The 24,829-nt window shown below is 59.3% G+C and overlaps 2 protein-coding genes across 3 annotated transcripts; both read left to right on the top strand.

Annotated features, from left to right (window-relative positions):
• Nucleotides 1-949: 949 nt before the first annotated feature.
• On the top strand, nucleotides 950-17,428 carry LOC108389195 (acetylserotonin O-methyltransferase like). 2 transcript variants are annotated; one of them, XM_017647822.3, is made up of 13 exons: nucleotides 952-1,152; nucleotides 2,366-2,497; nucleotides 3,689-3,736; nucleotides 5,006-5,070; nucleotides 5,395-5,456; nucleotides 6,648-6,756; nucleotides 7,270-7,624; nucleotides 9,711-9,873; nucleotides 11,594-11,778; nucleotides 13,534-13,666; nucleotides 14,456-14,599; nucleotides 16,193-16,315; nucleotides 17,077-17,428. In XM_017647822.3, exons 1-13 carry the CDS (start codon nucleotides 1,060-1,062, stop codon nucleotides 17,349-17,351), a joined length of 1,887 nt encoding a protein of 628 aa, XP_017503311.3. In that variant the 5' UTR covers nucleotides 952-1,059; the 3' UTR covers nucleotides 17,352-17,428. The 2 variants fall into 2 exon arrangements, with proteins under 2 accessions (XP_036869276.2, XP_017503311.3); XM_037013381.2 differs by lacking the exons at nucleotides 11,594-11,778; nucleotides 13,534-13,666 and having other exon boundaries at nucleotides 950-1,152.
• A 4,232-nt stretch (nucleotides 17,429-21,660) lies between these two features.
• On the top strand, nucleotides 21,661-24,764 carry SLC25A6 (solute carrier family 25 member 6). The gene is made up of 4 exons (XM_017648168.3): nucleotides 21,661-21,893; nucleotides 22,512-22,998; nucleotides 23,561-23,701; nucleotides 24,206-24,764. The coding sequence occupies exons 1-4, from the start codon at nucleotides 21,783-21,785 to the stop codon at nucleotides 24,361-24,363; spliced, it is 897 nt and encodes a 298-aa protein (XP_017503657.1). The 5' UTR covers nucleotides 21,661-21,782; the 3' UTR covers nucleotides 24,364-24,764.
• Nucleotides 24,765-24,829: the final 65 nt, after the last annotated feature.

The raw sequence follows: 24,829 nt of genomic DNA, 5'->3' as shown, positions 1-24,829 counted from the left end.
ACTGTCCCCAGGAGTCCGTGGCGCTATGGGGACACATGCTGGCAATCACACGGGCGGGGAGGTCCCGCCATCTAGTGGACGGAAACGGGATGGGGCTTAATGCCCCGCAGGGCACGGCCATCTCCAGAAACTAACCATCCAGTCCCCAAGTCAGCAGCTGAGGCTGGGCCCCGACCTCGCAGGGCACTGAGTCTCTGTCTGTTCACCCACGTGGCAGAGCTTCTCCCCGACGACACCCCCTGGGACACCCTATTAGCATCCCACCCCATCTGTGTTCCGGACCCCCACCTCCGCCCTGCACCGCGCCCCAGGGGACCCCCCCCGGCCACGTGCACACTCCACACGGGGACACCCCCCACCTCTGGCCTCCACCGCGCCCCAGGAGCCCTCCAACGTGCCCCCATCCACGGGGACCCCCACTTCCACCCTCCACTGCGCCCCAGGGAACCCCCCACATGCACAATCCCATGGGGACCCCCACCTCCACCCTCCACCGCGCTCCAGGGACCCCCCCAACGTGCGCCCTCCCACGGGGACCCCCACCTCCACCCTCCATCGCGCCCAGGGGACGCCCCCCCAACGTGCGCCCTCCCACGGGGACCCCCACCTCTGCCCCAGGCGGCCGGTGACCTCCGCTTCCACACCCCACGACTTCCCCGGAGAACTCCCGCCCCCCACGGCCGCCCCCGGGTTCCCCGCAGCCCCACCTCCCCGGTCCACAAGGACCCTCAACTCTGCCCCGGCTCCGCGGCTCCCAAGGCCCCGGGTGCTGTGACTCTGGGGACTGCCAGGGCCGCGTCCCCGCCCAAGCGCAGTCCGGTCAGGCGAACTGGCGGAGGCGGGGCCGGAAGGGGCGGGGCCAGGCTTGAGCCGGGGAGGGGCGGAGCCGGGGAGGGGCGGAGCCGGGGAGGGGCGGAGCCGGGGAGGGGCGGAGCCGGGGAGGGGCGGAGCCGGGGAGGGGCGGAAGCAGGGCTTCCCGGGCCGCGGCGCCGGGAGCGGGCGAACTCTCAGTCTTGGGGCCTCTGTGCCGCGGGGCCGGGACGGGCGTGCGCGGCCGCCATGGTGCTGTGCCCGGTGATCGGGAAGCTGCTGCGCAAGCGCGTGGTGCTGGCCAGCGCCTCCCCGCGCCGCCGGGAGATCCTCAACCAGGCGGTGAGCCCCGGCCTGCGGGGCCTAGTGGGGCCGGGGGCTGCGGGGCCTGTGCGGGGCCCAGTGCCGGGCACCTACTGACTGCGACCCCCGGACCTGTGGGCCCTGGTGACTGGGGTCTGGTGGTGAGAGGGGGCGGTCAGGCCAGGTTTGGGCGGGGGGGGGTCTCTGCAGCAGGCCTAGGGCTGGGGTCTGTAGGTCAGGGCCCGTGAGCAGCGGCGGGGGGTTCCGCAGAGGCAGGGGAAGGAAGGTTCTCTGTGACCTGGAGGCCACGGACTGTGGGCGGGGGTGTCTGGGCCCTGCCTACTGACCCAGGGCCCTAGTGACCCAGGTCTGCAGTCTGCAGGAACATGGGCGCCCTGTGGTCCCGGGACCAGGGTCTTGAGGCCGGGCTTGGTGACCTGTGGCTTGGTTGGCCCGAGGGCTGCCAGGCCAAGGCCCGGTGTGTGCTTGAGCTTGACCATCCAGGAGTCGGTCGTGGGGGAAGGACAGAGCTAGGGTCGTAGGGGTGGGATCATGGGGGGGTCACGCACGGAGGGTTAGCACCTCCAGGGGAACCGGCAGGGTTGGGGACAGAAGGGGGCCGGGCTCACAGGGCGGTCCTGGGGCCCTGGGAGTGCCGGAAGTACTGGCCATGGGGACTTCACGCGGGGGGACAGGGCAGGTCGGAGCCAGCCGGATGCCCAGTCGTGTGCCCTGGAGACCAGGACATTACCCTCTGGGCCAAGGCCCACTTTGCTGTCCCACCTGACTGTGCATGGCCAGTACCCTGCAGGCACCATCCAGCTGTCCACGGGGGGAGCCACAGTACAGCAACCACATTTCCCCCTCTCACCCCTGTCCTTTGTGTCCGCTCTGCTGCGCCTTGTGTGGACAGTGTACATTCAGCTGCCTGACGTCCATGGGGGTGAAGGACACCGGGAAGCCCTTTGGCCTCTGGAGCTACAGGCCCGAGCACCCTGGTCCAGCTTCCCTGATGGCCGCCATGTCCTCGGCAGCTGCATGAGCCCAGGTCCTCCGGCCAGGGCTGCGCGGCCCCAGCCAGGCCCCTGCGCCTCACCAACGAGGAGCTGGCCCGGAGGTGCCCAGTGAGCAGATAGATGTGGGGACCGAGCTCTCAGCTGGAAGAGGCCCCATGTCCCATGAATCGTGCATGGGCTTTTCTACAGCCTGGGGTCTTCCCAGGACCCTCAAGATGTCCTTCCTCCCGTTCTAGGGTCTCAGATTCGAGGTGGTTCCTTCCAGGTTTAAAGAGAAGCTTCATAAAGCCTCGTTCCCCACCCCTTATGCCTACGCCATTGAGACGGCCAAGCAGAAGGCCCTGGAGGTGGCCAGAAGGATGCATGAGGCAAGGACCTATTGCTTTTTCAAAGTTCTCTTGCTGTGTTTTCATTTTTTCTCTGTACATGTTATAAGTAAGGACCATTTTCAGGATGCAGTTGATGCAGCTGGGTACTGCTGACGGTTTCTATGTGGCACGCTGTAATAATGTAATAAATGCCACATACACGGAGAGCCCATTGCTGTGTCGGTATGTGAGGCACCATTAAAATTAATGCAACAGTGTCACTGTAGTTAATATACTTTATGACTCGGGGCTACTGTGTAATACACTGTTGCCATTAATATAACAGCATCATTTATAATGTAGAACTAATACGCCTTGCTTATGGCTGTGTGTTACTTTGTAGCAAAGTTATAATTAATGTAACGGCATCATTTATGATACAGTATTAATGTAGGTTAGCTGTTACTGTCTGCTACCATGTAATACATTATAACTAAGTCATCATTTACAATATAGTCAACAGTAGCTTATCTACTATTATGTTACTGTGTAACATGCTGTTGTAGTTAATAAAAGAGCATCATACATGATACAGGATGCCCACAGCTTATTTATTGCTGTGTGTTGTTTTGTAGTGAACTGTTATAATTGATACAACAGTGTCATTTATGATATAGTTAATGTAACTTATCTATTACAATGGTGCTGCCATATAATATACTATTGCATTAGTATAGCATGTGTGACAAATTAGATTAGCTTATCTCAGTTATTATATAATGTACTGTAATTAATATAACAGTATCATGACATAGAATTAATGTAGCTTATCCATTACGGTGTGTCAAGATAACATCCTGTCTCAATCTAGATAATACAGTAAGTACACGGTAGTCACTGCTCCGTTAAGTATCGGTATATGAATGAGTGTCAATCGATTTTCAGTAATGGAAATGCTAGTATTTAAAGCTAATTTTAAGGTTCTGTACAGATTTTAGATGAGTGTGTCTGGCTCAAGACTAAATTTCCCACTTGGATTTATTTTATTGTCCAAAGTACCTTTTCTTTAACTACATCAAGTGGGCCAGCAACGCTTGGCCTTAATTCAGGATAGCACAGCTGGGTGTTGTCCCCAGAAGTGGCCACACAGACCCTATGGGCTACAGTCCTGCGCAGTGCTGACCCCCGCAGGGTGGGCACCCTGGAGCTGTAGGAACGTCACCTCTAAAGCTGAGTATGGATTTCTTGCAGAAAGACCTCCGGACCCCTGATATTGTCATAGGGGCAGACACGATCGTGGTGAGTCACCCCTCATGGCCCCTTTCTACTCTCTCGTTTGATTTGCGTGTGCTTGTGAGGGAGATGAAGGTGTGCGCAGGGCTGCCTCCTGGCGGCTGCAGACAGAATCTGTTCCATTGCCCTTTCCAGCTTCTGGGGGCCACTGCCAAAACCTGGAGCCCCTTGGCTGCGAGACACACCAGCCAATGTCTTCCCGCACCCCTACATGGCCTTCTCCCCGTGGGTGCATGTCTGTGTCCTCATCTCCTCTTCCTGTAAGGACACCCCAGTCCTGTAGGATGCGGGTGCACCCTACTGCAGTACAAACACGTCTTAATGTTAGTACATCTTCAAAGGCCCTGTTTCCAAACTGCATCCCATTTACAGGGCAGGGGGTTAGGACCTAGGCATATCTTTTGGGGGGACACCGTTCTACCCACAACAGGGTTTTAGCCCCTGTGAGCTGCATTCTGCCATGACTGGTCACACAGGCCTGTCCTTACCACAGTGAGAGCAAAGCCCGGGAATGCTGCCCTTGAGGGGTGAGCGGCCACCACGGTCCCCAGGCCGGGCACCACCCATCTGAACCTTGAGAGAGTCCAGGGTCAGAACACGCCGGATGGGGCGACTCCAGGCCCCATCTTCCTGCGGCTCATGCCACGCAGCCTGGGTTGATGGTACCAAGTGCAGGTGACAGTCTGTCGCTGGTGCTGGTGGTTGGTGAGACCTGCACGTGGAAGTCTAAAATCAAACAGTGCCGGTTCCTCCAAGCATTACACACAGAAGCACCATATGATGGAGTAGTTGCAGTGCTGGGACTAAGCTGGGTCCCACAGTCCGCATGCTGAGGCCCTCAGCCAGGACCTCACGATGGGGCGGTACTTAGACATGGGGTCTTTAAAGAGGGGATCCAGGTAAAGGAGGTCAAAGGGTGGAACCGGATCCCATAGGGCTGGTGTCCTAGTAATAAGAGGGGATCAGGACAGACATGCACCGAGGGATGACCCCATGAGGACACGGGGATCCCATGGATAGCAGTGCCCGTACCAGGCAGACCCACAGGCTGAACGTGGACTCGTGTTCGTCCACAGAGGTGGTGGAAGCTGGCAGATGGGGACAGTTACAGGGCCACGGGAATAGTCAGGACCTAGACAGAGCGGGTGGTGGCCCTATGTCGTGAATGCACCAAATGCCCTGAACTGTTTCAAGGCTGTATTTTATGGGATGGCAGGGCGCATTCACAGATGCGGCCTGGGGGCACGGCCCTGTCCCTGCCTGCTTCTCCTGCAGACGGTCGGGGGGCTGATCCTGGAGAAGCCGGTGGACAAGCAGGACGCCTACAACATGCTGTCCAGGTGGGTGCCGTGTCATCTCCTGGGGAACACTGTGCCTCCAGTGCAGGTGGGCAGGTCCACCGGGCACATGCCACGGGAGGCCGGAGCCAGCGTCTGGAACTTCCTTGTGTTTGCTGCTCCCTCCGTGCCCCTCACCTTCTCAGCACTGTCCCTGCAGGCCTGCCTCCATCCAACCGCCACTGCCCAGGGGCTTCTGCTCCCGACAGAGAGGTGGTCAGTGTCCTGCGGGCGGTCGTCTCCCTCAACCCCACCGGGAGACAGCAAACAGCCCTCTTCCCATCCCAGCTCCCGTGTGAACGGCACCGCGCTGTTTGTGTCTTGCAGGTTGAATGGGAAGGAGCACAGCGTGTTCACGGGTGTGGCCATCGTACACTGCTCCAGCAGAGGTACGTGGCCTGGCCACCCTGGGAGCACAGGGCCTTCCCAGTGACCTGGGCCCTCGGGGGCTGCTGGGGCATGTTCCCACACGAGCCCGGCCCTCCCATCCTGCCTGGGACGTCGGGACCCCGCGTGCCAGCCTCAGGGTTCACTGTGCGCCACATGTAGTACCCGCCTCGTGCAACCTGCCGGGGTGTCGCACACCTTAGGCCCTGAGAAGCGGAGGAGTGAGGCCCACGTGACGCTGGTGTCCCCTGGCCCCAGGGCTCCCCGATTGCTTCCCTGCGGTGGGCTCAGCAGCCACAGCTTATCTGCTCTGCCCTCTGGGTCCCTCTTGGACTTCAGCCTGGAGCCCTTGGGGATGGAGCACGTGCTGGAGTCAGAAATGGTGCCCCCACCCACCTTCTTTCCTGTCTCTCCTGGGAACCAGACCCCTCTAACACTGGCTATGGTGTGAGTGTCTTGGGGCGGCCGTAACAAAGAACCACACAGTAGGAAGCTTAAACCACAGGAATTATCCTCCCCCAGCTCTGGAGACCAGACGTCTGAGGTCCAGGAGGGGCAGGGTCCAGGGGAGGCTCCTTCCTGCCTCTTCCAGCTTCTGGGGGCTCCAGGCGGCCCTGGGTGTGCGGCCGGCTCACTCCCGTCTCTGCCTCCATCTCTACATGGCTTCTCTGTGTCTTGTGTCTCCCCTCTTCTGTCCCTTATGAGGACACCTGTCATTGCATTTATGCCACCCTCATCCAGGACACCTCATCTCATATCCTACACTGGACCCCACTTGCAAAGACCATACTTCCAAATAAGGTGCTGTTCCCAGGCCCCGCTTCCACACGAGTTTTAGGGACCCCACTCACCCCAGGACAGCTGGAGCGATGGAGTCTCTCAGGGGACCACTAGGCATGGCCGCTGTGTGGTGCTCAGGGCTTTCCGAGCCCCACAGGCCTCAAGCTGATACCAGAAGTTCATTCCCAGAAGCAGACCTGAGTCCCTGTTTCCTCGGGGCCTGTGTTTCTCCTGCTTGCCGAGTTCCTGATCTTTTATCATTTCTTGTCTAAAGTGAACGTCCACCCCCCAACACACGTGAAAGATTAACATCTGAATTGCGTGCAAAGCCCAGACTCACTTCCCCAAAGTGCAGAGGCCCCAGTGTGGGGATACAGGCTGCATACCCTCACCCGGGGGCTCTGTCCTTGCAGACGGCCAGCTCGAAACCAGCATCTCGGAATTCCATGAGGAGACGATGGTGAAGTTCTCGGAGCTGTCCGAGGAGCTCCTCTGGGAATACATCGACAGCGGGGAGCCCATGTGAGTCTCCATCGAGGTGTGGCCCTGAGCCCCACCTGCCCGCAGAGGAATCAGGTGGCCCATGGCTGCCCCCAGGGCCTGCACCCCGCATGCTGTGCTCAGTCCTGTAAACTCACCTCTGGGTCTCGTGGGAGGGAACCGGACTCCCCGTTGGCCAGAAGGGTCTTCAGGGCCCCTCATTCCTCCATAAGGAGGTCTCAGCAGAGGCCCCCGGGCCAGGGATGTGGGGGTTGGGTCCTTGACTGCAATCCACAGACCACACACCAAGCCTGGCGTGGAGGGCAGCTTCCCCTTCAGCCACCCTGCGCCCTGTAGTTGCCCACAGTAGGGACAGGAGCATCAAATGGACTTTCACCTGCAGCCCAGCTCCCTCGTGTGTGGCTGCCCAGGGTGAAGTCGGCTGGATGGGTGTCTGCTGGGATGGCAGCACCAGCCGTGGGCCTTCTGACCCCGTGGACGTCAATTCCTCCTGTAACCCAGTCTCTTCTCTCCGACCCACCTCGCTGGACGCAGGGACAAAGCTGGCGGCTATGGGATCCAGGCCCTGGGCGGCATGCTGGTGGAGTACGTCCGTGGAGACTTCCTGAACGTCGTCGGCTTCCCCCTGAACCACTTCTGCAAGAAGCTGGTAGAGCTGTACTACCCACCCCGCCATGAGGACGTCCAGCGGACCAAGCACGACTCCATCCCGGCTGTGGACAGCTTCGAGAACCTGAGTGACATGGAAGGTGGCGGCTCGGATGAGGGTGGTGGCGATGCCGCCCACGCTCGGGGCAGACAGGAGGCGAATCATGACAGGACGGCAGAGAGCCAGCCACCCTTCCCGACCGAACTTCTAGAACTGATAGACGGCTTCAAAGCTTCAAAGGTACCTGTGCAAATGTCCAGTGGCGGCTGTCACAGGTGACCCCAAACTGCGGGCTTAACCCACAGGAGTCATCTTCTCCAGGTCTAGAGACCACATGTCTGAGGTCCAAGCAGGGCAGGGCTGCGCTTCCCCGACAGGCCCCAGGGAAGCTCCTTCCTGCCTCTTCCAGCCTCTGGGGGCTCCAGGCGGCCCTGAGCCTGTGTCCATGTCCCTGTTTCAGCCTCCATCTCCACGTGGCTTCCCCTCTGTGTCCCTGTCTCTCCTCTTCTGTTTCTTATGAGGACCCCTGCCATTAGATTTAGGGCCACCCTCATCCAGGACCACCTCATCTCAGATCTTCCCCTTAATCCTATCTGCAGAGACCCTGTTTTCAAACAAGGCCCCATTCCCAGGACATAGGCATATCTTTATGGGGCCACTGTTCAGCCTCAGATGTGCCCGGCTGATAATTGTGCCTTTGTTCAATGGCTTGACACAGAGATAGTGACTTCCAGGAAGATGGAGGGCAGGTGCCTCAGCCCCAGTTTCCTGGGCTGAAGTGCTGGTGTGCGAGGCAGGTGCTCGGGGCCGTAGGGGCTGTGTTCTCTGCCTGGCTGGAGGAGGTCTCGGGGTTTGAGGGTGAGCAGTGCCCGTGTGACCCCAGCATGGGGCCGCCGTATGTTCCTGGAAGGCCTTGCCACAGCCCTGGGAGGGAGGCCAGATCGCTAGCTGGCGGCAGCCTTAGGTGCCCCATGGCCCAGCTGGCCAGGTGGCAGGCGGACTATGGCACTGGGTCAGCAGCAGCCTGGAGGGCAGACAGGGTCAGTGACTGGCCTTGGGATCCCAGACGCTGCCCCAGCCAGAGGCTCTGCCAGGCATGTGGGCACCAGCCTGTGCCCACGGCTGCAGCTCCGATGGCCCTCCTGGTAGACATGTAGTTTAGCTGCTCACGGATGCTTCTGAGAAGTACCCAGGCCCAACCGGACAGCATCTGGGACAGAAGCCCATCCAGGCAGCCTCTGCCATGTCTGCCACGGTCAGGTGGGCCTCAGCCCCTCGTGCTCCTGTGCACCTGCGTAGCCGGCTCCCACCATCTCTGGCTCCTCCCTGTGAAGCCACCTTCCAGCCACTCCGGGCTCCTGGGAATGTGGGGAAGCTAGGTGGCCATCTCCCCTGCCGCGGCTCTGCAGGGTGATGTCAGCGCTCACCTGGGGAGGTGGGCATACCGGGCGGGGGCTCAGGCTGTGGGACTGGGGGCCGCCCCTTGCCACACTCCACCCCAGCCACCTCCCCGTCATCTCGTCACCTGGAGGAGGATGTATAGTGGGTAGGGAAAAGGCAGGTCATACTGGACTGTGCCAGAGCATCTCTGATTTACATACAAACGGTTAAAACTACTTTGCAGGGACCACACATCACAGGACTGGGCTCTGCTATGGTTCCAGGTTGCTTAACCATCTTCCATCATGTATCTATCATCGATCTGTCTATCTCTCTCTGTCTGTCATCAATCTGTATCATCTGTCTGCCTGTCTCTCTACCCACCTACCTACTGATCCGTCTGCCCACCTACCAAGGGAGGGTTACCCATGTCCCCCGAGGGCATGTATCTTGAGCAGCTTAGACACACTGTATCCCGGTTGCTGGCCTCTGTGTCCAAACACAGTCCCCTTCTGAAGTCCAAGAAGCTGAGGCTTCACAAGCACCCCAGGAGGACATGGTCGGCCGCCAACAGGGGCACACTGATTTTTCTCCCGTGGATGTTTTTTCTGCTCGACATTCATTGATAGGTTTTTACCTTGTTGCAAACCTTGTACCAGCGAGAGCCTCAATCCACTAAACTCTGCAGAAGCGGGATCAACTGATGAGTTAAATACTTTTTTTTAAAGTTCCTTGTATTGAGGTACTTAGAGTAAAATGCACAAATCTTGCCTGTATCTTGTTGACTTTGGGCGCGCGTGTACACTCACGTGACCACTGCCCAGACTGAGATGAGTTACATACTCCACTGTGACGGTTCTGACCTCCGTCCTTGGAGTCCAACAGGAGGGAAAAGTGCCTGATTCATCCTATAATAGGTCTACGTGTACTTGTGTCTAACGGACAGGCCCTGTTCACGGCTTGCAAGTTGAAGGTGTTTGATTTGTTGAAAGATGAAGCCCCCCTGGGGGCCCTGGATGTTGCAGTCAAAACCAACACATCTGTGTGTGGAATCGGGCGGCTGCTGGATGTCTGTGCGGCCCTGGGGCTACTGCAGAAGACGGAGAGAGGTAAGGGGTCTTCTTCCAAGGTGTTGTGCCCAAATCTTGGCAGGTGGAAGGAAGCGAGTCGTAGAGTGAAGGTGACCTCTGAGCCGAGGCAGGGCGGACCTGACCATCCGTCCCGCTGCCTTCGGACGGCTTTTCCCCAGAAGGTGAGATGCAGGGGCGGACGGGAGAGAGGAAACACAGGCAGTTGTGTGCATGTGTTACAAGAAAGAGAACAGCTTTCTTATGGGCTGTGGTGGTAAAAGGCTGTATCGGTCAGTTCAGCAGAGAAACAGACCAATAGGTGAGTATGTGTGCACCACACAGATGTTCATTTTTACTTATTAATTCAGATGAGATGGTTGGATACATAGATACACAGACACACAGATATGGATTGATAATAGTTGACGACACATAGATGGCTGACAGGAGATACAGGGGCTGGCTGGCTGGGAAGGTAGAAAGGTAGGTAGGTAGATGACAGAAGATGTAGGTGGGTGAATGGGTGGGTTGCTGGGTGAATGGATGGATGAATAGGTGATAGAGGTAGATAGATGGGTAGGTCATAGATGTAGATGAATGGATAGATGGTAGCTCATAGTTATGGACGGACAAATGACAGGAGATATAGATGGATGGATGGATGGATGGGTATGTAGGTTGATAAATATGGCAGGTAGATGTAGATGATAGATAATAGATATGGATGGATGGATGCATGGATGGATGGTGGATGAGATAAATGCATGGATGGATGGATGGATGAAACTGTGTCTGCTGAACCGAACAGAACCCTTGTGTGGTCTGTGGGTGGTCCCTGAGCTTGGGAAAGGCAGGAGGCGGAAGTTCCCAGGCAGCAGAGGCAGTTTCCTTTCTGGGACAAGGGGGAAAGTGGGGGTACTGGTGAAGGCCCCCCAAAGCTGCCCTTTGTACAAGAGGTGTGCGAGTCTGTGCTTGAGATTTGGAGCACAGGCACACAAGGCCCTGTCCATCCAGCTCATTTTAATAATAACCTCTGTTGAGAAAGAACCAAATGTGGAAAGAGGCTGCCACCTCCGGGCTTAAGCTGCGGACCCTCAGAGCTTCTCATAACGTGTTGGCAGGCGCCTTGCACGGGGCCCCAGTTGAACCCTCTGGACAGCCTGCTTGAGGGAGAGGTGGGTGGGCAGGGGAAGGACCCTGGGCCTGTTGGGCTCTTCAGAGAAGCAGAGCCCTCATGGGTCGGCCAGGACACGGAATTGGCCCCTCCACCCACGGGCTGGCACAGCTGAAGTCCAGAGGGCAGGCCGGCCGGCGGGAAGCCCCATAGATGCTGACACTGTAGTCTGGAGCCAGGATCCCCTGTGCCTCAGGAAAACGTCACCTGTGCTTTGAAGTCCTTCAGCTGGTTGGATGAGGCCCACACGCATCCCCAAGGGGCATCTCCTTTAATTAGCGTCAGCTGATTGCAAATGCCGATGAGTCTTATAAAACACCTCCACCTTGACATCTAGCCTGGAGTGATTAGGGACCGTAGGCTGGCCAGGTGGCCATCACAGAGCCATGGGGGAATTGCCCCTGTGGGATCATCGGCCGGTTTGGGGGGACACCTGGGCCTGTTGTGAACCATCTCCCTGCTGAGCTGCCCCCGAATGCCCACTTTGCCCCCATCAGATAGAGGATGCTTGTGTTTAGTAAGGCCAGTTGTGGGGCCTGCCTGGACATGCCTGCTGGAAGCTGACACGGTGCCCCATCCTTGCAGGGTACAGTAACACAGAGGTGGCAGATCTCCACCTGGTGTCACACGGTGAATATTCTCTGCACGGCTTCGTCATGCGCAATGACAGCCACGCCTGGAATCTCTTCACACACCTGGAGTTCGCCGTCCGGGAGGGAGCCACCCAGAACCACAGGGCTTCTGGGGAGAAGGCGGGAGACCCGTGTCAGGTAGGGCGAGCTGAGACATTCCTGGGCACCCCACGTGTGTCATGCTGAAGGACCCAGGGGTACAGGCCCCATGGTTCACCCGTGCGCTAACCAGAACCTTGTAGGAAAGGCCTGAGCAAACGTTTGCCTTCTTGGCTCTGGGAATCCTGACGGGAAGGCAGTGTGAGCAGGAGGCTTGGTGGGGATGGCACGGGGGTGTCTGGCGGCCACAGCTCCGGCAACCTTGTGAGGGTCAGGGCGGGTTCCACCCAGAAGGAGAATTGTCACAGGAAGGGACTCGGGTGTGCTGGACAAACACAGCAGCTTCCCTCCGTGCTGTCAGCCCGAGCAGACCTGCTCTGCTCAGCCCACGGTTTGCAAACTGCCCCTGCCTCGTCTGCCGCCAGCCCTGTGCACCTTCCTCCCTGGAATCTTCTGGGGGGGGTGGGAGGTGGCATGCAAGGCTGCTGTGCACCCCACTCCCAGTGCGCTGCCCTGGAGCACATCAGACGCCCAGGCCTGGGAGGACGGGGGCCCCAGCCATCTAGTGGGAAACGATCGGGAGGAAACGCAGGTCCTGCCACTCACCCAGAGGGGCCTGCTTGGAACAGTGTTGCAGAGGCAAGCGGCCTGGGGGCACCAGGCCCCACGAACCCAGCAGGCGGATGGCGCCTGCAGCCACAGACTCCAGTGAGCCCAGACCTGCATCCAGGATCCCAGATCTGCACCCCTGCCGGCCGATTATTCCCTCCTGCCCCAAACTGGGGTCACAGCCTGTGACCTGAGCTGTTGTGTAGACCCGGGCCCCACGCAGCACACACTCTCTCCACACACTGGCTTCTCCCCAGCACTTGTTTTTCCTTAATTGTCCTTACATGTGTATTTTATTGGGGTAAAATTCACAGGATGTAAAACTTCCTGTTGTAACCACTTTAAAGTGAATGACAGGCATTCAGCGTGTTCGCTGTCTCATGCAGCCACCCCGTCTGGCTCCAGAGCATTCCACCCCTCAAAGGAGATCCTGTCCCCACGAGCAGACCTCCCCACCCCTCCCTACCCAACAGTCACGAATCCACGTCTGTTTGTGCACCTGCTTGTTCTGGGCGTTTCCTGTGAGCGGATCCCACCCCATGTGTCCCTGTGTGTCTGCGTCTCTCTCCCAAGCACCGCAGGTTCAGGACCGTCCACGCTGTGTGTGTTTCAGGGGTTCCCTCCTTTTTTGGGCTGAGGAATATTGCCGTGTGTAATGGGCATGTGGTGGGACACCTTCCGGCTGCTCCCCGGCCCCCTGCCCTTGTCCCCACAGCAGTCCTGCCCTGGGAACCTGGAGAATGGGGCCCCAAGCTGTCCCCTCCAGGCCTTCCTGGTAACCACCTCCCCAGACCTGGGGACCCCAGTCCTCCTGTGCTGCAAACCACAAGGTCCCCCTGGGGGACTTGGGCGAGGAGTCCTGGGTCTCCGTAGTGCCCGCCATGGGGGGGCTTATCTCCTGGTTTTTCTCCAGTAACACCCTTTGTGGGCAGATGACAGCCTCTAGGGTGGAAATCCCAGGGAACTAAAAATCGGGCTCTGAGTACTGGCGTCTGTCAGCTGGGTGGACTGTAGCGGTGTTGCCTGCCGGCATAGCCCCAGCCCACAGAGCCGTGCCAAGCAGCCCTGCCCCACGCCCCCAACAGCCCGGCTCTACCCTAGTGCACCAGCCCAGGAGCCGTGCCCAGCAGCCAACACAGGGCACTCCGGGCCGTGCGCCTGCCTGCTCAGACTGTTGTCCTTTAGGACCTCCGCTGCCAGGCCAAGGATATGCAGCTGCAGTTCATGCGGGCCATGCATGGCCTTGCCAAGCTGACCGCACGCCAGGTGGCCACGGCTCTGGACCTGTCTGCCTTCACCTCCGCCTGCGACCTGGGAGGTGCGCTCACCCCTGCCAAGAGCAGGTGCTAATGAGTCCGTGTGTGCCCTTCCTGGTATTAGGTCAGACACCTTACTGGCTACTAAGACTTGTAAAGCAGGTTTCTGTGTTTACCAATCAGCTGAGGACCTAAATTTGGCCACAGTGGATACCATGCTTAGGCAGGTAACACCAAATGCTGCAAGGTCCTGGGGATAGCCAAGGACCCCTCCCCTTCTTTGTGGTTGCTGGGGAGGGGAGAGAAGCATGGAGCCCGTCTGCTCCCGATTGATTCATTAGGTCTCATTATGCCTCACGTATCCTCCACCCCATCCCAACCCAAGCTTATTCCAGGACAGTAGACAGAGGAGGAACAGACGCCTGCCCAAAGGGTGTAGCAGGTTGGGATACCCGGGGACTCCCATGCTGTCAGCTCATATGTCCCCATCCTCTGCACCCCCTTCCTCCTGGTGGCCCAGAGTGGCTGCGCTGGCACCAGCCATCATGTCTATATTCAGAAAGGGGAAGGAAGAGTGTGGCCCCCACAGCTGCTCTCTAGGGAACCCCCTGTGAGTGTGGACCCACCAGCCCTGGGTCAGCCCACTCCAGAGGTCTTGGCCTCAGGAGGCCCCAAGGCTTGTGTGAGACACCGAAAGTCTCTGCCACCAGCTGGCTGCATTTCACACTGCAGGCTGCAGTCCGTGTTCTCAAACGGTGTTTTGGTCTTGCCTAATTTTCCTGTGAAGGCTCTCTAAGGGTTTCGTAAGCGCCGGAAGGGTCGGGTCACAAAGTCTGTTTGCATTCTTGCAGGCTGCACAGGCGCCCTCGCCCACGAGCTCACCCAGGAGTACCCACGTCTGACGGTGACCGTGTTCGACCTCCCGGAGGTCATCGAGCACGTGGCGTGTTTTCAGCCTGACGGCCGACAGGCAGAACGGGTCAGCTTTGTGCCAGGTGAAGCTCCTCTCTTTGCTTTGGGTCATTGCCTGACCGGCCTTATTTTTCTCTGATAGTGAGTGAGTGAGTGAGCGAGTGAGCGAGCACGTGCGTGCGCACGCTCTGTGTGGCTGTGCTTTCCCGTGCATGAGTGTCTGTGGGTACACGTCTGTTTGCCAATGCAGGAGCAAATCGCGAGTCACGTGGATGGGGCATGAGGTTAGCAGCGTAGGAACTGGTCAGGGCGAGAGAGTCGGTGGGGATGGGGTGTGGTGGAGGGCAGCATTGTGGACGTCCATGAGCTACAGCAAGACGGTCTGAGGTTAGACACAAGGAGGGACTTCTAGGAGGCAGCCCTGAATGCGCAACGGATTGGAAGGAGGCTCTTAACATCCTGTAACCCATTGGTTACTGGGCTCACCACTTCCCCAGGACCCCTTGCTACTTCTGCTTAAAAAGAAGGGCAGTCGTCCTACTGTGGGCTGAACTGTGGCCCCAAAACTCACATGCTGAAGCCCTCACCACCAGGGTGATATACCTGGACGGGCTTAGGGTGAAATGAGGTCCTAAGTGTGGGTCCTGATCGCATATGACCTTGGCCTTGTAAAAAAAAGAGAGACACGAGAGATCTCTCCCTCTCTGTCTGTCTGTCTGTCTCTGCACTGTGTGAGGACGCAGAGATGGATGTGACTCTGTTACCACAGCCCTGAGCTCACTAAGAAACATCTGAAAGCTTTGAGTCCAGGAGAGCGTGGTGAAAGCTCTGGTACATGTTTGCCGGATGTAGGAAAAGAAAACAGTAAAAAAAAAAAAAAAGAACAGCCCGCCATCCTAGGGGTCCCCAGAGCCCTCCAGGACCCGAGCGTGGGCCTCTTGTCTGCAAACCTTGCCCCGGTTTTCCTCTACTTGCCCAGGGTCCCCTCTACTCCAACACAATTTTTTCTGTCTTGCTTGTTTTGTGTGCATACGTGGGAGCTGCAGCTAATCCTTTGTGGAATGAGGCAGGGAGACAAGTGAAAAGCTGGGAAGGTTTGTGTGTCCACAGGCGCACACGGGCATCTGGGAGCTGCAGTGGTGTCCGGGGGCAGCTGTAACAAATCCCCATAAACAGGGGCATTCATGTAACCGGACTCACCCTCCCCTGGCTCTGCAGAGCAGATATCTGAGTTCCAGGTGGGGCTCTGGGGTCCAGGCAGGGCAGGGCCACGCCCCTTCCTGCCTCCTGTGGTTTCTGGGGACTCCAGGCATCCCTGGGCATGTGGCTGGGTCCCTCCAAGCTCTACCTCTGGCTCCACATGGCCTCTCTGTGTCTGTGTCTCTCCTCTTCTGTCCCTTTTAAGAACACCTGTCATGGGATTTAGGCCCACACTCACCTAGGAGGATCTCATCTCAGATCCTTCATTTTCATCACAGTTGCAAAGACCCTGTTCAGAAACAAGGTCCCATTCTCAAGTACTGGGTGGACTTGAATATTGTGGGGACATGGTTCCCCACAGCATAAGTAGCACCTCTCTATTTCGGCCATTCTGGAGAGTGGCACATCCCCCTTCCCGTAGGGTGGACCGGTTCTTATGTCCCTGATGGATGTAATGCATTTTGTCATCACACCAGGTGACTTCTTCAAAGACAGCCTTCCGGCAGCAGATCTCTACATTCTGTCCAGAATCCTGCACGCCTGGCCCGACGACCGAGTCCATCAGTTGCTGAGCCGTATCTCCAGCCGCTGCAAGCCAGGTGAGACCAGCCACTGAGTTTCCTGCTGTAAAACACAAAGGCAGTTTTCATTTAAAACAAAAAAAAAATAGAGTGGATTTTACAGAGAGCACATTGCTCCACCCAGCCCTCGGGTTACATCTCCCTGAGCAGCCCCTTGATTTGCAGGTAGTGGTGGCAACTTTCTGAACTTTATGGCAGAGGGGCCGCAGCCTGCACTCGAGGGCCACCTGAGTGTCCTTGTCCCTGCCCCCTAGAGCCGGAGGTGACGTCCAGGGTCTGCGGCGGTGGCACTGTGGCTCTGTCCCCATGACCAAATTCCTTGGATCTTTGCCTACGTGGTGAATTCCTCAGTGACACCAGCTCATGGCTGCCCACAGGAGGCCAGACGCCCTAGGCAGGTCCAGGCACCCCTGAGCTGAGTCTAGGTCTACCTGGAAATGTCCAGGTGTCCCCAAGCTGGGTCTAGGCTCCCACACGTTGGGTCCAGGTACCCCTGGGTGGATCCACACACCCCCTCACTGGGTCCAAGCACCCCAAGCTGGCTCCAGGTGTACTTGGGAATGTCCAGGCATCCCCTGCTGCGTCTAGGCTCTTCCCAGGCAGGTTCTGAGACCACTCTGTCTCCCCACTTCTCAGTTTCCTGCTCCCTCCGTCCACTGTCCCTCTCCTTCCCAGGCTGGTGGGCACTGTCCTCAGCACCCACCCCCTGGAGCTGGCCATGACCCGGGGACCCCGCTGCACCTTGGGTGCGACTGCAGCTCCTTGTGCCTTTCCCTCAGGTGGTGGCCTCCTGGTGGCTGACGTGCTGCTGGATGATTCGGTCCCGGGGGCGGCACGGGGCGCCCGGCGGGGCCCACTGCAGGCCCTGAGCATGCTGGCGCAGGGCGAAGGCGGACCGCGGAGCCTGGCCCAGTACCGAGGCCTGCTGGAGCAGCACGGCTTCAGGGATGTGCGGGCCGCGCAGGCAGGGGACACGCTGCACGTGGTCCTGGGCACCCGAGCGGCGTCGAGAGGCCCCCAGGAGGCCAGTGGGCCACCTGTGTCCACACGGTGACCACCAGGGAAGGCATTCCCAGGAGAGCTGCAGCCAGTGTGTGGTGTCCGCGAACAGATTAAAGAAAGCGTGAGCCACTTGTCTGAGTCCATTTGTGGGGTCCCCAAGTGGACGCCCCTGAGCCTGCACACCAGCCAAGCACGGTGGCGAGGGAGCCTGGGGCCATCCCCAGGTGGGTGTCCAGGCTCTACCTGGAGTGCATTTGTCCATGTGGCCCCACGGCTGCCACTTCCGTCCTTGTCCCCACAGGGAAGCAGGGCCCTTCCAGCCCAGGGAGGATCACACTGCGTACACACACACACACACACACACACGATCACAGTGCATGTGGTAGGTTGCGCACACCCCAGGGAGGATCACACTGCATACATACACACACACACACATGCAGCCCAGGGAGGATCACACTGCGTACACACACACACACACAGGGAGGATCACAGTGCGTGTGGTAGGTTGCGCGCACCCCAGGGAGGATCACACTGCATACGTACATACACACACACACAGACACACGCAGCCCAGGGAGGATCACACTGCGTACACACACACACACGCACACACACACACACACAGGGAGGATCACAGTGCGTGTGGTAGGTTGCGCGCACCCCAGGGAGGATCACACTGCATATGTACATACACACACACACACACACACATACACACACACACGCAGCCCAGGGAGGATCACACTGCGTACACACACACACACACACACACACACACACACACACACACACAGGGAGGATCACAGTGCGTGTGGTAGGTTGTGCGCACCCCAGGGAGGATCGCACTGCATACATACACACACACACACGCACACACACACGCACCCCAGGGAGGATCACACTGCATACGTATACATGCACACACACACACACACACACACACGCAGTGCTTGATCACAGCAGGGCGGTGCTTCCCCAGACATCCCCTGGGGCCCATGGGACGTGCCTTGACTTTCCGTGACGTGTCTGTTCTCTTTGGCCTAAATACAGTGCATCTGTTGTGTATGTTTCACATACAGTTGCACCAGTATATTCCTATATATACTTAAAGTAATGATTATATTTATTTATCATACAGTTGTACACGTAAGACACAAGCATATCATTTTGGAGGGACTCCATCTTTTTTTTAAAGAAGTCACAAATTGTGTGTCTGTGAGAGGCCGCGATAGACGAGGAAGGAAATTGAAGTGGTCGTAAGGGCTGTGCTGTCCGGTGGGGTGCCCCCAGCTCCCTCTGGGAGAACAAAGATGAGGGCACCAGGCCTGACTGCCCCCATCCCTGCATGGGCTGCAGGGGAGAGGGCCGGAGCGCCGCCTGACCCAGGCCCCTTCCTCTGCCCCGCCTGTCCCCTTGCCCTGGGCTGCTGGTGTCCTGCCAGCAGGGCTGTATCCGGTGTGAACTCGGCCAGCTGAGCTGGGGTGACACCGATCAGGTCACCTTGGGCCACTCGCCAGCTTCCTTCCTGTCCCAGGAGGGCAGGCAGGTCCGGGCAGGGCACCTTTTCTGTTCCAGGCAGGCTGGGAGAGTGAGTAGGAAGCCAAGACATGCCTGGTGAGAAGCGACCTGGGTGCCTGACACACCTACTCTCTGGCCCACCGTGGTGTCCAGAGCTGTCTAAGGACACCGGGTCTGTTAGAAATAACCGTGCTTCTAACAGAGGCACCGACTCATCCACCCTAGGGGAACCCAATCCCCCTACCCCTGACCACCGTGAGCCCAGTGGGCCGGGGCCCCAGGCAGGGCTGAGTTCCCACGCCCACAAGTGTCAGGAAAACTGAGGCCCCACCCAGGGGGACACCCAGGTTGGAAAGTCACAGCCAGATAATGGGTCAAAGCCTAGGACGGACCCAGGGGTCCTCAGACCTCTGGCTGTCCTGTGTCTGCTGAGACTTTTTGTTGTAAAAAATCAGACGAAGTTTATTCATTTATTAGGAACGCCGGGCAGGTACAGTACTCGGGGACAGAAAGCCAGTGTCTGGCAGTAGCGTGTACGCCAACACTGAGCAGGCGGCCGTATTAAATCTCAGGGTGCTGGGGGCTGAGGAATGCGTCCCAGCCCTGCCCCCACCATCCCCCGAGGCCTTGGCTCTGAACCCCTTGGGGGACACACCCTCCTCGCCTTCCCCAGGCAGCCCACCTGTTTTCCATTTCCAGCCAGGTGTGCCGTCTATCTGGACCCTCCTTTCCCAGTTCCAGGTGTCAGGCCCTGCTGCCCTCTCAGGTCAGCCCTGGTGAGCATGGGGGCGGTGTGCCCTGCACACACCTGACACGAGGAACAATCAGGTGTGAGCTTAACACCCACGTGTGTACTTCATACAGAAAGACACATGAACCCCACTTGGCCGTGAGAAAGAGGCTCGTGCGTGCTTCATTCCAGAGGCCTCCTGGAACACAGCGTGTGTGCTGGCCCTGGGTGGCCAGGGGCCCTCATGATGCCCATAGGACCGAGCAGACAGCGTGGGGCGTCCCGTGCTTGGGAAGGGGGCGGATCCCTTGGAGGTGTGCTGCCACTGGTGTGCGGTGAATGGCCTATCCCGTGGCACAGGCTGTAAACCAGAAACGCGGGGGCCCAGAGCTCTGCAACTGGATCCTGAGTGAGCGGTTTTGGCGCCTGTCCGGGCCGGCCCACTGGGCAGCAAAAGTTGCCCTCTGGGGCCCTCCAAGCCCAGACAGGCACATCCCATTAACAGCCAGCCAGATGAGGTGCTTTTCTAAGTCCCCACCCCTGTGGCCTCTACTGCAGAGCCCCACGGCTGCAGCTAGTAAGTCGGCTGGGCCTCCAGGGACACTCCGTCCCACCATCATCGTGGGGAAGCCTCCAGAAGGTGCAGAACCTCCCTGGTCCTCCCTTAAATCGTAGCAGGACCAGACCCTGTCATCCTGTGGTCTCTGGGCCGCCCCCATCCCGTGCAGCTTCAGGCCCGGTGCCCTTACCACCCCTGCCTGCAGGTCAGGCAAACCCAGGAAGGCATTTACAAGGACACGGGGCGTGGTCGGGACTGGGATCTGAAGCAATCGCGGGCTCAGGGCGTCCGCACTGTTGTGGGGTCTCCACTGCCCTGCGTTCATCCGTCGCCAGGGACTCCACCTGCCGGTGGGGATACGGGAACTCCCCAAAAAAGAAGGGGGAGCAGACAGAAAAGGGGAAAGAGAAAGGCACAGTAGGAGCAGGACGTAAGAAGCTAGGAGGGAGGGAAATAAAACACCCCTGCTTCTGGGCTGCCTCTGAGGGGCTTTCGGGACAAAGGGCTGCGTCTACCCGCTACTGTGTTGGGGAAATTCACCCACTGATACACTTAGACCCCGGGGCGTTTGGTTATAATTCCATACAAAAGCATTTTCAGAACGACACCACCTCAGCTGCCCCCCTTCCAGGCATGTCCTCCTGTGGGCGGGTCTGAACGTGTAGGTATGTGCGTGCCCACATATGTGCATGTACTTGCGTGCGTGCACGCATGCCTGCACGTATGCATGAGCACAAGTGTGTGTGTACGTGTGTGCATGTGCATGCATGCATGTACGCCGGTGTGCGTTTGCTCCACCAGGTGTGGCATGTATCAGCGTGTGTAGGCGTGCGTGCATATGAGCGCATGTGTGACTGCGGAGGGCCGCACGCTCCTACCGGCCCCTCGGGGACCGGCAGACCACCAGGCCGAGGCCGGCGGGGCGGGAGAACCCGAGGCTGGGCGGGCAGGGCGAGGAAATGGGCGGGTGGGCGAGCGCTGCCGTCACGGGGCCAAGGCCCGGGACCCCGCGATGGGGCGGGTCCTCCCGGGCGCCGCTGCGGGCCGGCAGGCGTGTGTCCCACGAGCGGGAGGGGGGTCAGCGCCTGGGGGGTCGAAGGTCAGGGATGGGTCGGCGTGGCCTCCTGCTTCGAGCTGAGCCCGCGAACGGACGGGAGCCGGGGGTCCAAAGGGTGGAGGTGTCACAGGGTCTGGGTACAGCTATTCCCCGCCGCCGCCGCCGCCCCCCCCCCCCCGCTGCACCCGCCCAGGCCTAGACATGACCTTGACAAGGTCACCGCTGCCACCGAGAACCGGCCCGCAAGGCGCATGGGCGGGGCCCGGTTCCCGACATGCCTCGGGGCTTGGCACGCCGGAAGGGGCCGGTCGTCGGGGCGCGGCACAACCAATAGACGCGGCCCGCGGGAGGGCGCGGCGGGGCGAGGCGCGGGTGCCGGCATCCCGCGGGGGCGCGGCTCGCGGGAAGGGGCGGGGCGCAGGCGCACGGCTCAGCCAATGGGAGAGGCAGGCGGGGGCGAGGGGCGTGGCGTCGGCGCTTTAGCGGCTGCGCGCTGCGCGCCCCGTCCTTTCGGTCCCGGCGGTGACAGGGCTGAGCTAGCGGCGCCCATCTCCAGCTCTCCGCGCCTCCACTGCACTTCGCTGTGCGCCCGCTACACCGCCCCCCCTCCCCCACCATGACGGAGCAGGCCATCTCCTTCGCCAAGGACTTCCTGGCCGGAGGCATCGCCGCCGCCATCTCCAAGACGGCCGTGGCCCCGATCGAGCGCGTCAAGCTGCTTCTGCAGGTGGGGCGCCTGCGCGGGCCGGGGACTGCGGCGGGGCAGGGAGAGCGGGAGGGACAGCAGGCCGTACCAGCCGCGCGCACCGAACCGGCGGGTGGGCGCCGGAAGTGAGAGGCCGCGCCGCTTTGTCGGGCTGCCGTTCGCTTCCGGGGGAGGCCCGCGCCCGTCATGTGGTCGCAGCTGCATGCCCAGGGGCGGGGCCGTGACATGCGCGCGTGCGCGTTGGGCCCGGCGCGGGGGTGGGGTCCTGTGGCGCAGGCGCGCGGGGTGGCCGCGTGGACGTAACCCACCCTGGGCGGGTCGCCGGGGACGCCTTTTACCGGATACGGGTGTTCCCCGCTTCTTGCCGTGGACTGTGCGGCCCCAAGGCAGAATAAACCGCTCCCGCAAGTAGTGAAATCGTTACGAGTACGACGCCAATGGCAACACTGTTGCCGGGCCGTCGTTTGCAGTGCTGGAAGCCGCACAGTCACCACCTGTAAAAGCAGGTTATTGGAGGCGCGAACTCATGGGACGCTCCCAAGGTCACGTGCACGAGCTCGGTGTGCAAAGACACACCTCATAGCCGCCTGTGGGTATTTGGCCCAGGGCCCCGCGTGACCCTTTTCACCTGCTCTCCAGGTGCAACATGCCAGCAAGCAGATCGCGGCGGATAAGCAGTACAAGGGCATCGTAGACTGCATCGTGCGCATCCCCAAGGAGCAGGGCGTGTTGTCCTTCTGGAGGGGCAACCTGGCCAACGTCATCCGCTACTTCCCCACGCAAGCCCTCAACTTCGCCTTCAAGGATAAGTACAAGCAGATCTTCCTGGGGGGCGTGGACAAGCACACGCAGTTCTGGCGGTATTTTGCCGGCAATCTGGCCTCTGGTGGGGCGGCGGGAGCCACCTCTCTCTGCTTCGTCTACCCCCTGGATTTTGCCCGAACCCGCCTGGCGGCGGACGTGGGCAAATCGGCCACGGAGCGGGAGTTCAAAGGCTTGGGCGACTGCCTGGTCAAGATCACCAAGTCCGACGGCATCCGGGGCCTGTACCAGGGCTTCAACGTGTCTGTGCAGGGTATCATCATTTACCGGGCAGCCTACTTCGGCGTGTACGACACGGCCAAAGGTAAGCCTTCTCCTGGGGCTGCCAGAGCAAGTACCCCAGACAGGGCAGCTTAAAAGAGAGACGTTATGTCCCCCGTCCCGGAGGCTGGACTACGAAGTCCACGTGTGGGCAGGGCTGAGCCTCCCTCCTGGCATGTGGTCCATCTTCTCCCTGTGTCCTCACGTGGTCGTCTCTGTGCATGTTTCTGTTCGGATCTCTTCTTCCTATAATGACACCAGCCCTGTGGGATCAGGGCCCATCATATGACCTCATTTTGCCTAAATAAGTTCTTTAAAGATGTTTACAGATAGAGTTGTTTTGAGGGTGGGAGCTTTAGTGTGAATTCGGGGGGACTGAGTTCAGCTCCTGCAAATGAGCCTAGGCTTTTTAGCACACAGGGCGGGCTTTTGCGTCTGGAGCACGGCAGGTTCCCTCTGCAGTGCCCCCTTCGCAAGGCTCGTTCCTCCCCTGCTCCACAGACGCCACTCTGGGGCCCCAGCCTGAGCCCTCCTGGCCTGTAAGTTCGCCTGGTGCTGGGATCTGCGGTTGGGGTGCTGGGGCCTCACGCTGTGGTGCCCCACAGGCATGCTCCCTGACCCCAAGAACACCCACATCGTGGTGAGCTGGATGATTGCGCAGACCGTGACCGCCGTGGCCGGCGTCGTCTCCTACCCCTTCGACACCGTGCGGAGGCGAATGATGATGCAGTCGGGGCGCAAAGGAGGTACCTGGTCTTGGGCTGTTTACTGGCGTCTAGGGGGATACCCAGCAGCACCTCGAGTGGTCTTCTGGCCCAGCCCTTGGGAGGAGTGGGGCTGTCAGATGAGGTGCTTCCCAAAAAATTTTGGACATTGTGTCCATGAGTAGGCTGGCTTCGTGGGGACCTGGCCGGTGACAAGAATCCTCCCCAAGTGTCACTCAAGTCTCCTTCCTGGCCCTGTCCAGGTGCCTGCCTGTCCTTGACCTTGTCTGTTGTAGGGGTTCTGCATTGACCAAACGTGGGCTCTTCAGGCTGGGCTTCAGTCCTGTGTGAAGTCTGTGCCCCAGTAAGGGGCCCAGCAGTGCCCTGAGCCTAGGTGGTGGTGTCCAGACTCGGTTTCCCTACTGCGTGGAAGCTCTAGGTTATCCAGGTGGTGGCAGTTGGGGGTCAGTGTCTGCCGCCTCTCCCGTGGGTGGCTTCATGCGTGTTCCGGAGAACCTCCCAGTGACCCGCCCTCTCCCCCTGCAGCCGACATCATGTACAAGGGCACCGTCGACTGCTGGCGGAAGATCTTGAAGGACGAAGGAGGCAAAGCCTTCTTCAAGGGTGCGTGGTCCAACGTGCTCCGGGGCATGGGGGGTGCCTTCGTGCTGGTCCTGTACGATGAGCTGAAGAAGGTCATCTAGGCGTCCGCCTGCCTCAGGAGCCCCGGGCACCGCGTAGAACACTTAACTCTTAACGGACCATTGACCTTTGAGAAATTCCAGTGTCCCGTCCCGGCCAGCCCCCGAGTGGGGTGGGGAGGCTGTGGGACGGGCTCATTGTGAAAGCGACCATTGCCTCCCCGATTCCATGCATTGATTTTGGGGGACGGATCATGCCGTCTCCATGGGTCCACAGCTGAGGCAGCTGCGCTACAGAACCTAGAGTCCAGGTGCTGGTGGGACCCAGTGTGTTTAAGTATTTATTTAAAGAAATCATGTCTCCCGTTTGTACTTAAGCACTATCCTCTTTTGCACAGCCAAATATTTGCAATTACGTTCTATGTCGGGCATTCTGCTGCAGAATAAAAACAGGACAGAGTGGTTGTGTGCCTGACCTGAGCGGCCTTGCAGGGGTGGGCACATGGAGCAGCAGGGTGGGCACATGGAG

Source organism: Manis javanica, chromosome X (genome assembly GCF_040802235.1).
Source record: "Manis javanica isolate MJ-LG chromosome X, MJ_LKY, whole genome shotgun sequence".
In the NCBI taxonomy this organism is placed as follows: Eukaryota; Metazoa; Chordata; class Mammalia; order Pholidota; family Manidae; genus Manis; species Manis javanica.
Note: the sequence above shows the minus strand (reverse complement) of the source record. Positions and strands in the feature narration are given on the sequence as shown.

Excerpts from the sequence above, each read along its gene's own strand:
- LOC108389195 (XM_017647822.3), top strand. The coding sequence starts at position 1,060 with ATGGTGCTGTGCCCGGTGATCGGGAAGCTGCTGCGCAAGCGCGTGGTG. Across the intron at positions 3,737-5,005 it reads TAGGGGCAGACACGATCGTG|ACGGTCGGGGGGCTGATCCT; the intron begins GTGAGTCACCCC and ends CTTCTCCTGCAG. Across the intron at positions 5,071-5,394 it reads GCCTACAACATGCTGTCCAG|GTTGAATGGGAAGGAGCACA; the intron begins GTGGGTGCCGTG and ends TGTGTCTTGCAG.
- SLC25A6 (XM_017648168.3), top strand. The coding sequence starts at position 21,783 with ATGACGGAGCAGGCCATCTCCTTCGCCAAGGACTTCCTGGCCGGAGGC. Across the intron at positions 22,999-23,560 it reads CGTGTACGACACGGCCAAAG|GCATGCTCCCTGACCCCAAG; the intron begins GTAAGCCTTCTC and ends GGTGCCCCACAG. Across the intron at positions 23,702-24,205 it reads GCAGTCGGGGCGCAAAGGAG|CCGACATCATGTACAAGGGC; the intron begins GTACCTGGTCTT and ends CTCCCCCTGCAG.